The sequence below is a fragment of the Hyperolius riggenbachi genome, chromosome 2, assembly GCF_040937935.1.
Source record: "Hyperolius riggenbachi isolate aHypRig1 chromosome 2, aHypRig1.pri, whole genome shotgun sequence".
Classification (NCBI taxonomy): Eukaryota; Metazoa; Chordata; class Amphibia; order Anura; family Hyperoliidae; genus Hyperolius; species Hyperolius riggenbachi.
The window spans coordinates 363,725,760-363,738,362 of record NC_090647.1 but is presented as its reverse complement, the minus strand read 5'-3'; the positions used below and the strand labels follow the sequence as shown (position 1 = coordinate 363,738,362).

The 12,603-nt window shown below is 44.1% G+C and overlaps 1 protein-coding gene across 1 annotated transcript in view; it reads right to left on the bottom strand.

The window, feature by feature from the left end:
- The window catches only part of PTPN22 (protein tyrosine phosphatase non-receptor type 22), a 202,673-nt gene extending 200,774 nt beyond the window's left edge, over positions 1-1,899 (bottom strand). The window contains exon 1 of the mRNA XM_068265572.1: positions 1,812-1,899. Within this exon, the coding sequence (XP_068121673.1) occupies positions 1,812-1,898 (87 nt within the window). The 5' untranslated portion in view covers position 1,899. The remainder of the gene's footprint in view (positions 1-1,811) is intronic.
- Between the last annotated feature and the right edge of the window lie 10,704 nt (positions 1,900-12,603).

Below are 12,603 nucleotides of genomic sequence, written 5' to 3'. Positions count from 1 at the left end.
AATTTTCCTGGACCTTCCCACTAAGTTTTTTCCTAGGTCTGGGATGGCCAAACCTTTTAGGCTAAGGCCATATTGCCGTTCTTGAAGGTGCTTGTGGGCCAAACTAGCGAAATGAAACACCATTTTTGCGGATTGCCTTTACTCTTTGCCAAAATATTTCCCCAGGAAATAACCCATATTCTGTGTGCAGTTAGCACAGTGTCAGCTGCTAATCAGTGGCTGTTACTGTTGCTGACACAGTGGCAGCTGCTAGTCAGTGCCTGATACTGCTGCTGGACCCTGCATGCGGCACCACAGCTATGGCCTGTGGACCTCATTGAATTAACAACTGTAGAGGGATTTGGGGGACACCGTGACAGGCTGCATTTGGGCCCAGGCTGAGATCTGGACATGCCTGTCCTAGGTGATGTTTTCACATTTTATCAATAAAATGCCTTTTAAGTCACTAGCAAGCAAGAAAATAGTCAGAACAATTTTGACAGTACTTTTTCAACTACGTTTTAGTACTTTTTCAATTGCAGAGTGTTGAAAAGTTATTTTTTAACAGAAGATGAAAAATAATATCCTAGAAAAAGTCAGTTAGATTGGTCTCGTAGGGCCCAATTCCATGCGCTTTTTCTCCTAAGTTTTCACCTGGGAGATCTCATTTTTCATTTTCTGTTAAATAATTTTTTAGCAATCCACAGTTGAAAAAGTACCAAAAAGTAGGTGAAAAAGTAATATCCGGAACTCAGGCATATGGACGTCTCAGCATGCATGCCTGAGGGAAATAACGGAGACAGTGCTTCCCGGGGGTTTACAGGGCACTGTAGGGTAGAAACTACCATCGGGCCTCCAGGTAACGTCTTCTACCCAATGTACACAGAGGAGGCTGGAAAGCCCTTGAGAGCTACAGGAAGTGTAGAATACAGAGCCTGGAGGCTTGTAGTTATTTTCTACTGAACAGGGAGGGAGATTAGTACTTTTTCATTTGGTTCCTCAAGCAACCGGCAAGCACATTATCTGGCATCAGGCAATCCCCACCTGTGTGCTCTATTTTCTTGCTTGTTAGTGGCTTAAAATGCATTTATTGATAAGATGTAAAACTATCATCTAGGAGAAAACACAGTGGGGGTGATTCACACAGCTTTTTCATCAGTTTTTAATCTGTTTTCACCTTATCTATGTTACATTTTTAATTTTTTAAGAGCAATATATATATATATATATATATATATATATATATATATATATATATATATATATATATAGTAAGAAGAGTAATATTGAAAGGAAGTTAATCAGGGGCAACTTACTGAGTGATTATTTTGCTTGTAAATGTGCTGAGATGTTATTTATATATTTATGAGAAGTTTCGGGAATTGACCCCAACGTGCTTAAAAAAATGACCTTTTATGAAATAAGTATGAAAGTCAAACTAAGATATCTCCAGACTCCTGAGTCTGTTTAATGACTGCTTTTACCTACACACATAAGATTAAAGTTGCCTGATCTTCATTTTCAGGGGACATTCGCATGTCTGTAGGTTCTTGCTGGCAACACCAGCTGAAGGCATTTGGGGACAATGCTATAGGGCAGGCTAGAAATATTTTCTGCTCTAGTCTTCTCACTAATAAATTACATTTTTCCCGTGCCTTGCACCACACCTGACCTCTTCCCTCTGCATACAATAAACAGGCCTAGCATGCATACATCAATAAGTAAAATCTCCTAAGCTAGAGAAAACAACGGCTGAGAATTCAGTTACAAAAAGAAAGTAACATCTAATTAGCATCTGTGGTTAGTTCTATGAAGTAAAAGAACAATCTTACCATGAAATCATTTGCTAGCTCTTCCAAATTCTCTTTCTTTCTCTGGTAGCCTTCAAGATAACGTTGAAGAATTTCTTTCTGCTCCATCTTGTGAGGCTGGCAGCAAATGTGGTCGCATCGGATAGATGTTTATGAGACCATCATATAGAGGCAAGCAGTGTGTGGTTAACAAACATCTCAACAGGAGAAACAAGTATAAAGTTTTAAACGGAAGTTATTACTGACAGCTACTTGTGGTCAGACAAGAAACTGACAGGGTCCTACTGCCTTCCACATTAGCTTGAACATTTAGCAAGCAAAAAGTTATATTACATTAAATATTTATTATTTTGGTGCTAAGAATGTTCAGCCTATCACTGTATTATTTGTGTTTGATACAACAGCTGTTAAAAGGTAGCAGCAACCCACTACTGATTTGACTCACTAAACGTGTCTTTGTGCTACGACTGTATCTTGTTACCTCTTCCTCTTTCTCACCATAAGCACTGTATTGTTTGTTGATGAAGAATGGTAAAAAGCTGCTCTGCTGAATGCACATAAGCTATTTTAGTCCTGAAATACAGTAAGATAGCCATCTTTTGGTTACACGGTAGTGCTCGCCTACCTTTTCATATTCTCTTTCAGCTTACATTACTTTTGTATTTTTTTTTAAGAAAGTGACAAAATACAAAAATAAGCATACTGTATATTAATTTCTAGATAACATAAAACTGTTACTGCTACAGCAACACTGTTAAAAAGAAGAAAAAAAATGTACCAAAAACTCTCTTTACACATAGCTTTAGCCAAGGGACCAATTCAATAAAAACTGTTCATATTTAAGGTATGTTTTAACAGATTTTTATGTTCATAGTTATCTCATGAATCAGTGCTAGTTGAGTAACTTTTTGCAACATTTTGCGTAGCGATTAACACCTATGTGCCAGTTCACACATACACATACAATAAGTTAACAGATATACACAAATGTGTGCAAAATGAATCCCGTAAAATCCAACATTCCAATCAACAAAATTCTGTATTCCAATCAACAATAGAATAGTTTACATCAAATTTCTCCACATGCTGTACTGAGCGGTTTGTACAGATGCTATATTTTGCTGATGGAAGGAAGTCGCAGAGAAGGGTTCATTCCCTCGCAAGTCATGCAACTGCTGAAGTGCGATCCTTATTGCTAGCATCCAGTGACAATTGCAAATTGGAATCGGAAATCGGATGTGATGAATAGCGGAAAAGTCGCCGCATGTTCTGACAGTAAGGCGGCTGATTCCGCGTCTGATGCGGCGGTTTGTCCGCGTCAGCATGCGTCTGGGTTGTCTGGAACTGGTGGTGCACATGGGAGGAATGGCGTGGGGGCTGCCGCGTGTTCTGACAGTAAGGCGGCGGATTCCGCGTCCAGTGCGGCGGTTTCCCCGCAGCAACATGTGTCTGGGCTGTCTGGACCTAGTAGTGCACACAGATGGAGAGCTACGCGCGTGCGCGCTGCAAGACAAGCTCTTTATACCAATAGGAGGAAGATCAGCTGATCAGGGCGGTCAGCTGATCCCTGCTCAGTCAGTGATTGGTTGATGGGAGCTGGGCGGCGCTGTGGAGCGCTTTACTATATATATCTCTTGCTGTTCAGTTGCTGGTTGTCTGGCTTTGCGAATGCCTATGTGTTAGCACTCAGACCTTAGTCAGATCCTTAAGTGTGGTGGAACCAGGAGGACCTGGGAATCCCCACTTAGCCAGTTACTGTATATCATCTGTGTTTTTCTCTAGCATAGTTCCAGGGTGTTGAGATCACGGCCCTCACACCCCAGACTAGGAATACGGTATATCATCTGTGTTATTCTCTAGCATAGTTCCAGGGTGTTGAGATCACGGCCCTCACACCCCAGACTAGGAATACGGTATATCATCTGTGTTATTCTCTAGCATTGTTCCAGGGTGTTGAGATCACGGCCCTCACACCCCAGACTAGGAATACTGTATATCATCTGTGTTATTCTCTAGCATAGTTCCAGGGTGTTGAGATCACGGACCTCACACCTCAGACTAGGCCTTGTTCCGATATCTGTTATGACCTGTAGCGTTCCTGACTATTTTTCTGATCTCTGATTTGGTACTTTGCATATCTGATACTCTGTTGCCGACCCGGCCTGTCTGACCTTCTGGCTGTCACCCCCCGCAGGGTGTCCAGCCTTTCCGCAGGGGTCCCCTGCTCTACAGAGGGGACACTGCTCCTTATCAGTCAGGGACTCCCTCTCCAGGTGTCCTTGACTGCAGTAGAGTCTTCTCTACTTATTTGACCACCTGCTACCCCGGTGGTCCAAAGGTTACTGTTGCACCAAAACACTTACACATTCAGGTGTCTAGAGGTTAGACATATTTGATTATTGGCGATTCTGCAGATCCCCAATAATCAGGTATATCTGTATTCTTTGGGATACTGCAGATCGCCAAGAATCAGATTCTCTCTCTGGTTGCTGACACCTATCGTTACATCGGAATTGCGATTTGCAGTGTAAAAGAAACCTGCATGCTGCGTTTTTTTCTTCTTGTGTTGCTAGCATCCAGTGAAAATTAGTTTGACCCATCCCCTATACATCAGCATTAAGCTAAACTTTGACCCCTTACCTCACAGTCAGCAGACACATGGCAGCCAATCAGCTAGCACCCCCTTCTGGACCCCCCACCCCCCTTTAAAAACGTAGTGTCGTCTGCCATTTAGCATTTAGTCTCTGGCTGTTGTAGTGAGAGGAAGGGAAAGAGAGCTTTGCGGAGATAGGGAAAGTTAGCTAGGCCTGTTTTCTTGTTCCTTGCTGACCGACTTGCTGGGAAAGCACCCCAAATAGCCCGTCTGAGTGCTACTACATCGGTCTCTTGGGTTTTTGTGTGTGTGTGTGACACTCCAGAGCCCACTGGCACCCACCCAGAGCTGTGCACAATACTGCTATTGTTTGCCACATTAGTAGCAGGCACAGTACCACTGCAGTTTTTGTTCCCACTGTATTCTGATAGCACTATTGCATATCTCTGTGTGTGACACTCCACTCAGCCCACTGGCACCCAGAGCTTAGTGCAAGTCACACTACTGCTATTATTTGACACACTAGTAGCTGGTGCAGTACCACTACAGTGTTCGTTTCCCACTGTCACTGACAATAGAAGTAGCCTAGGTCACCAAAGTGTTGACTACCTGACCTTTATAAAGATGAATGAAGCATGGATCCTGGAGGGTCACTGCCTGCTGGAAGACTTGTAAATCAGTCCCCACACAGCTGTATTTCCTCTCTGCACGTCGCTTGACTTCTCCGCCACCACTAACAAGTGGTGTTACACAGAGGCTGCAACAATAAAAAAAAAAGGCATGTACATGATGTCAATTCCCCTTTGTGATCAATACCTTGTCGTGGTGAAGGGGCTTGCGTATCCCAATGAAGCAATGACCTATATAAGTGTGTTGGGGGCACCCCCAAGATAAGGTTGTTGCTTCATTGTGGACAGATCAAATTCTATCGGCTTGATACGTTTTGGTCACTTTACTATCATTGAACTACCTCAGCCCGACCATAGGGGCTGGAAAACCACCATCGCCTGCACTCCTGCCAACGTGCGCACAAGCACGGCGACCACTACACAAAGATTGCCGCCGAGAGGGCTAACATTTAAGTCCTGAAAGTGTCAATTATTAACAACTCTTTGCAGTTGTTTGCAAAGCGTTAAACACCGAGTTTGGTCTGTCAGAGTTTGGTCTGTCAGTGTGAAGCGGACATAACCTTTACACTAACACGTGTACACACAGCCTATCTGTTTGATAAAACTTGTAGCAACGCTGGTCCATTCAGTTGAGTGCGCATGCAGCACCCGCACATCTAAGTTCCTCAAAGTCTAAGTTACATTCAATCTTGAGCTGATAGATTCAATCAAAGCTGAAGGTAAATACTCCATCCTCCTCCTCCTTGACCTTTCAGCAGCTTTTGACACAGTAGATCATCCCCTACTCCTCCAGTCCCTCCAGTCCATGGGCATTTACAATCTCTCCCTTTCCTGGCTTTCATCCTACCTCTCCAACCGCTCCTTCCCGACCGCCTTCAATGAGTCCTCATCCACCCTCAACTACCTCTCGGTGGGAGTCCCCCAAGGTTCGGTTTTTGGCCCCCTACTGTTCACCCTATACACATCCTCCATTGGCAAGGTTATCTCCTCCATGGGTTTTAACTATCATCTGTATGCAGATGATACCCAGGTCTACCTCCACACCCTTGACATATCCACCACTACCATGGACAAGGTCTCCTCCTGCCTATCAGCCATCTCCTCCTGGATGTCCGCTAGGTTCCTGAAACTAAATCTAGACAAAATGGAATTTATGATCTTCCCACCCGGCCATCCATGAACCTCCCAGATGTGCATGTCACTGTTAACCACACTACCATTCGCCCTACCTCTCAAGCCCGCTGTCTGGGTGTCACCCTGGACTCCGCACTCTCCTTCACTCCCCACATCCAAAACCTCACAAAGTCCTGCTACTTCCACCTTCGTAACATCTGTAAGATTCGCCCTTTCCTGACCACCAAACTCCTCAGCCATGCCCTCATAATTTCCCGCCTTGACTATTGCAATGCCCTGCTGTCTGGTCTCCCTATGACCCGAACAGCCCCACTGCAGTCCATCATCAATGCGGCAGCAAGAATTATCCACTGCTCCCATCGCTCCACCATGGCGGATCCCCTCCTTGAATCCCTCCACTGGTTTCCTATCCAGTCCAGAATCAGATTCAAGATACTGTGTTTGACCTACAAATCTCTCCACAAAACCTGTCCAACCTACATTTCCGATCTTACTCAGAGGTACACACCTAGCTGCTCACTCCGCTCTTCCAATGAACTTCGCCCAACTGCCCCCCCCCCCCCCCCCGCATCACCCAATCCCATGCACGCCTCCAGGACTTCTCAAGAGCTGCTCCAACACTATGGAACTCCCTACCTCCACCCATTAGGGCAGCCCCCGCCTTCAACATCTTCAGGAAAGCCCTCAAAACTCACCTTTTCACTCTGGCCTACCACCCCTCACAAGTGCTCTAAACCCACAGCTGAACTCTGGTCCCCTACCTTTCGTGTCCTTATCTCTCCCTCTAGATTGTAAGCCATTGGGCAGGGTCCTCCTCCTTTTGTGTCCTACCTGATCATGCACCTCCATTACTGTGAACCCATGCTATGCATCTGAGCGAACCTAACATGCCTAATCTCCATGCTCCCATCCAGTGACTGACTAAGCATTACCTTGTACTCATACTGTGCTGCATGATCTGGTCTTTCTTGTATTCATGTATTGTCATTTTACTGTATGTCACCCCTAAATATTGTCTGTAACCTAAACTAATGTCCAGCGCTGCGTAATATGTTGGCGCTTTATAAATACAATAAATAATAATAATCTCGTGTGTCTGCATGGACACGTAACTAGTTAGCATGGTGGAGTTCACAAATAAGCTAAAAAAAAAAACCCTAAAAAAAATTTAGGCTGTACACTGAGCCTGTCTGTTTGGTAAAACTTGTAGCATTGCTGGTCCGTTGAGTTGAGTGTGCATGCAGAACCTGCACATCTAAGGGCCTCAAAGACCTGTTAGCGCTCAATCTTGGTAAACACAGCATTTGGTTTGTCAGTGTGAAGCGAACATAACCCTTACTCTATACCACGTGTACACACAGCCTGTCTGGTAAAACTTGTAGCAATGTTGAACTGTTTAGTTGAGTGCACATGCAGCACCAGAACCTCTAAGGGCCCCAACGCGCTCAATCTTGGTAAATGCAGCGTTTTGGTCTGTCAGTGTGAAGCAGGCATAACCCTTACATTACCACTCTGGACATTTAAAAGCAGCCCTTTATTCCTTAAATTTAAGAATGTACTGTGATTTTTGCCCTTTAGTGATTAAAAACCGACTGTGTCAATCCTGTAATGTTTGGTGGGCTTTTGCCATGGATCCCCCTCCGGCATGCCCCCATCCAGGTGTTAGGCCCCTTGAAAAAACTTTTTCAACACTTTTGTGGCCAGAAAGAGACCCTGTAAGTTAAAATTTGCCTGCCCATTGAAGTACGGTTTGTACGATCTCAAACTTTTACAGAAGTTTAAGTTCGGAGTCCACGAACCCAAAATGTGATGTTCGTGACATCTCTATTGCTAAGTCTAACTGACAAAATAGTGTGCAAGGGAGTAGGGAATGTGGCCGGTATCTTACTATTTTGGCAGTTAAACTGCCATTCAGTAAATACTTTCGAAAACGAAGAAAACCCTGAGAATCCCCATGAGGAGATGGATTAGTCCAAAACCTGTCGGTTCTGTCAAATTTTAACTGCTTATTTTTTTCACTGGAGTGGTCCTTCAAAACACTTTATTTTTACGTTTCAAAAAATGTTAATTTACAATAAAGAAAAATTCAGACATACATTTCCAATAATAAAAATATGTCTTGGACCATTATATACAAATATTGATGTAGTAGTGTATACAGGATATAAAACAAAGCCAATATGTAATGGACAAAAAATAAATGGAAAATTTTGTTGATACAGGTAGTCCCCGACTTACGAACGCCCGACTTATGAACGACCCGCCGATACGAACGGCATGGATTCTCTGTTTCCATGGGAACAAGTCCAAAAAAATTTCAAATTGGACTTGTAGTTTTTGAGAAAATCGATTTAAAAAAAATCAAAGATGAAATGGCTTTTAAACTTGTATAAACAGGTACAAGCCCTTTGTATTTGTATACCCAGCCGCCGTGAAGATTCAGTCTTAAAGAACAACTGTAATGAGAGGGAAATGGAGGCTGCCATATTTACTTCCTTTTAAACAATACATGTAGCCTGGCAGTCCTGCTGATCCTCTGTTTCTAAAGGTGCGTACACACGCCTGATCTCTTCAAACGACGGGTCGCGTGGCTGTTCTGACAACAGCTTTCCCGTGTGTACAATCTGTCGGCAGGCTGATAAGGCTGGTTTTGACTGATCCTCTCGGCGGATCAGTCAAAACCAGCCATATCAGCCTGCCGACAGACTGTACACACGGGGAAACTGACGACAGAACAGCCACCCTGCGGGTGGGTTTGATGGCCCGTCATTTGAAGAACTCAGGCATGTGTATGCGCCTTAATACTTTTTACCTTTAGCCCCTGAACAATAATGTAGCAGATCAAGTGTTTCTGACAATATTGTCAGATCTGACAAGATTAGATGCATGTTTGTTTCTGGTGTGATTCAAACCCTACCGGAGCCAAATAGACCAGCAGGGCTGCCAGGCAACTGGTATTGTTTAAAAGGAAATAAATATGGCAGCCTCCATATCCCTCTAACTTTTGATTTGTGATCTGGCTTTGTTGGATCATTATTTCAAGAAACAGAAGTTTAACAGTGCCTTTGCAAAAATATTCACCCCACTTGGCATTTTTCCCGTTTTGTTGCCGCACAACCTGGAATTACAATGGATTGTTTGAGAGTTTGCACCATTTTATTTACAGAACATATGGACAACTTGGAAGATGCATTACTTGGCATATTGTGGAGCCAACAACAAATAGGAAAACCTGAAAATGTCAACTTGCATAACTATTTAGCAGACTGACAGAGGTTTTGCTCAAGAATATCCCTGTATATAGCACCATTCATCTCGGAACAGTTTCCCAGTCCCTGCTGCTGAAAAACATCCCCACAGCATGATGCTGCCACCATCGTGTTTCACTGTGGTGATGGTGTTCTTGTGGTGATGTAACAGACATAACATTTTCCTTGGTGGCCGAAAAGTTCAATTTTAATCTCATCTGACTAGAGCGCCTTCCTCCATACATATCGGGAGTCACCCACATGGCTTTTGGCAAACTCAAAACGTGCCTTCTTCCTATTTATTTATTTTTTAACAAGTTTTTGTCAAATTTATTAAAGGGAAGGTTCAAGCAAAATAAAAAAATGAGTTTCACTTACCTGGGGCTTCTACCAGCCCCATGCAGCCATCCTGTGCCCTCGTAGTCACTCATTGCTGCTCCGGTCCCCAGCTAAAAATGTACGCATTGAACCAGTAACGCGTAAAAATGTGTGTGTTAATGTTCCTGCACTAGCGGGAATGCGTAAAAATGTACGCAATGCGTCCCGCCGACCTCCCAGGTCGGCAAGCTGCCAGCTGGGGACCGGAGCAGCAATGAGTGACTACGAGGGCACAGGATGGCTGCATGGGGCTGGTAGAAGCCCCAGGTAAGTGAAACTCATTTTTTTATTTTGCTTGAACCTTCCCTTTAATAAACTTGACAAAAACATGTTAAAAAATAAATAAATAGGAAGAAGGCACGTTTTGAGTTTGCCAAAAGCCATGTGGGAATGCGTAAAAATGTACGCAATGCGTCCCGCCGACCTCCCAGGTCGGCAAGCTGCCAGCAGGGGACCGGAGCAGCAGTGAATGACTACGAGGGCACAGGATGGCTGCATGGGGCTGGTAGAAGCCCCAGGTAAGTGAAACTCATTTTTTTATTTTGCTTGAACCTTCCCTTTAAGAACCATAATAAAGATACAATACACAATAAGAATTACACTCAGTTTACAACAAAACAAAAAACATGGCATGCACTGTCCCCCAAAGAGAGCTGGGTTTTCAATATTTTAGAATACAGTATTTGCCACAGGCTTACTTATGGGAAGTAACTGTAAAGTCCCAGCACAATAATTGGGGGAGATCAAATAACAAACCTGACTCTTTCATATGATCAAACAGCTCATAAAAGAACCAAACAAGGAACAGTTCATGATAGAGAAAACATGTACTTCATATAGTTCATGCCTTCTTATTATTAATGCTAACTGATGGCTTTTTTCTGCAATACGGGTGGAGCTCGGGGCACTAACACCACCCAGGACCCCGCTCTGCAAACCACACCCCAGGTCAGGAGGAGCAAGAGCAGCGCAAACAGCCCCCCAAAAATGCTCTCACAACCTGGGAGGACTAACCACAGCTGCCCCCACCACAAAGGAGATAACCCTCAAACCTCCTCCCCATCCCCAATTTATACACAACACAGTAGGTAAGAGCACTTCCAAGCAGCACCTGCCTTATAAATGGTCTGCAGAAGCCTGTCAGCAAATGAAGGCACAATACATGCATTCGAACTGTAGTACCAAATTGTGTAAGGGCTGAACTGACTCCAATGACACCTCAAAATTAAGGGAGACTTTCAACTACGCATATTTGGTTGAACTCTAGTATTGATTAAAAAAAAAAACTTGCATGAGCTTTACCTTCAGTTACACTATGTGCATAATATTGCACTTATGGAAAACATTTGCTCTCAAAATGTTTTTCATGTTAAGGCAATCCATACTTGTGAGTAGAATTATCTTCTAGAGATTTACCCACAACATACATCTTGTACTACATGTATGGCTCCTGTGTCTTCTTGTTCTGTTTATTTTTTTTATGTTCCTTGAATACTTAATTCATTGATTAATACATTATCATGTATAAATCAGTTTCATATTAATCAGGTATAGTACTATATATTTGCTAATAGTTGTGCTGCTAATGTAATGTAATTTTATGTATTCACCACTGGAGGTCAGTAGAGCACTAACATGCATCTTTACCCTATTCAAATAAGAAAGAGTGTTAGTAGTAAGGATCTCTCTCTAAGATTAAAATAACACAATACAAAAGTAATAATCTGTGTTTGAGTCCTGCGTGAACGCACATGGACAACGTCTACCTACATTTTTTTAGAGGGCGGACGTCGTTCACCCTAGCATGTGGAGGGGAGGCAGCGCAGTAAATGCGGAGCAGCGCCACAGCGGTGGGGAAGTGGGGCCATCTCCCACCCTTTCCTCACCTTGAGGCTCACCGTCCTCGCTCTCCCCTCCAGAATTAAACTTTGTGCGCGGCTGGCAGCGGGCAGGGACTTACCTCCTCCTCGTTCCAAGCGTGGGAGAGAGCTCTGCGTGCCGCTGCTCTGGTCTAGACCAGACCAGATTAGCGGCATGCAGAGCTCCCTCTCGTGCCTGGAAGAAGACAGAGGTAAGTCCCCGCCCGCTGCCAGCTGCCTGCAAAGCTTGATTCTGGAGGGGAAAGCGAGCAAGGGGGAGCCCCAAGGTGAGGGAAGGGGGGGGGGTGGCATCCCTTCCTCGCCGCTGTGCCTGTTACCCCCCCTTCACTTCACTGCGCTGCCTCCCCTCCTGCTGGGGGACAACCAAAGTCCTGATTACCTATTCAGGGGACATCTATACACCTGGCTACCTATTCTGGGGATTCCAATAGATCTGGCTACCTATTCTGGGGACATCCATACACCTGGCTACCTATTCTGGGGACATCTATACACCTGGCTACCTATTCTGAGGACACCTATAGATCTGGCTACCTATTCTGGGGACACCTATAGATCTGGCTACTCATTCTGGGGACATCTATACACATGGCTACTTATATTGGGGACACCTATAGACCTGGCTACCTATACTGGGAACACTCATAGACCTGGTTACTTATACTGAAGAAACTGGATACTTATATTGGGGACACCTATATACCTGGCTACCTAAACTGGGGGTACTTATTTTGGGAGAACTGCTGTCAGATTATCTGTACTTTTGGGGAACCGCTGGTGACAAATTAAGTGTATTTTGGGGAACAGCTGCCAGATTGTGTATGTTGGGGGGACCACTGCTGCCCGATTACATGTATTTTGGGTGATACGTGTATTTTGGGTGATCCTCTGCCAGATTACGCATATTTTGGGGAACTGCTTCCAGATTATGTGTATGTTGGGGAAATTGCT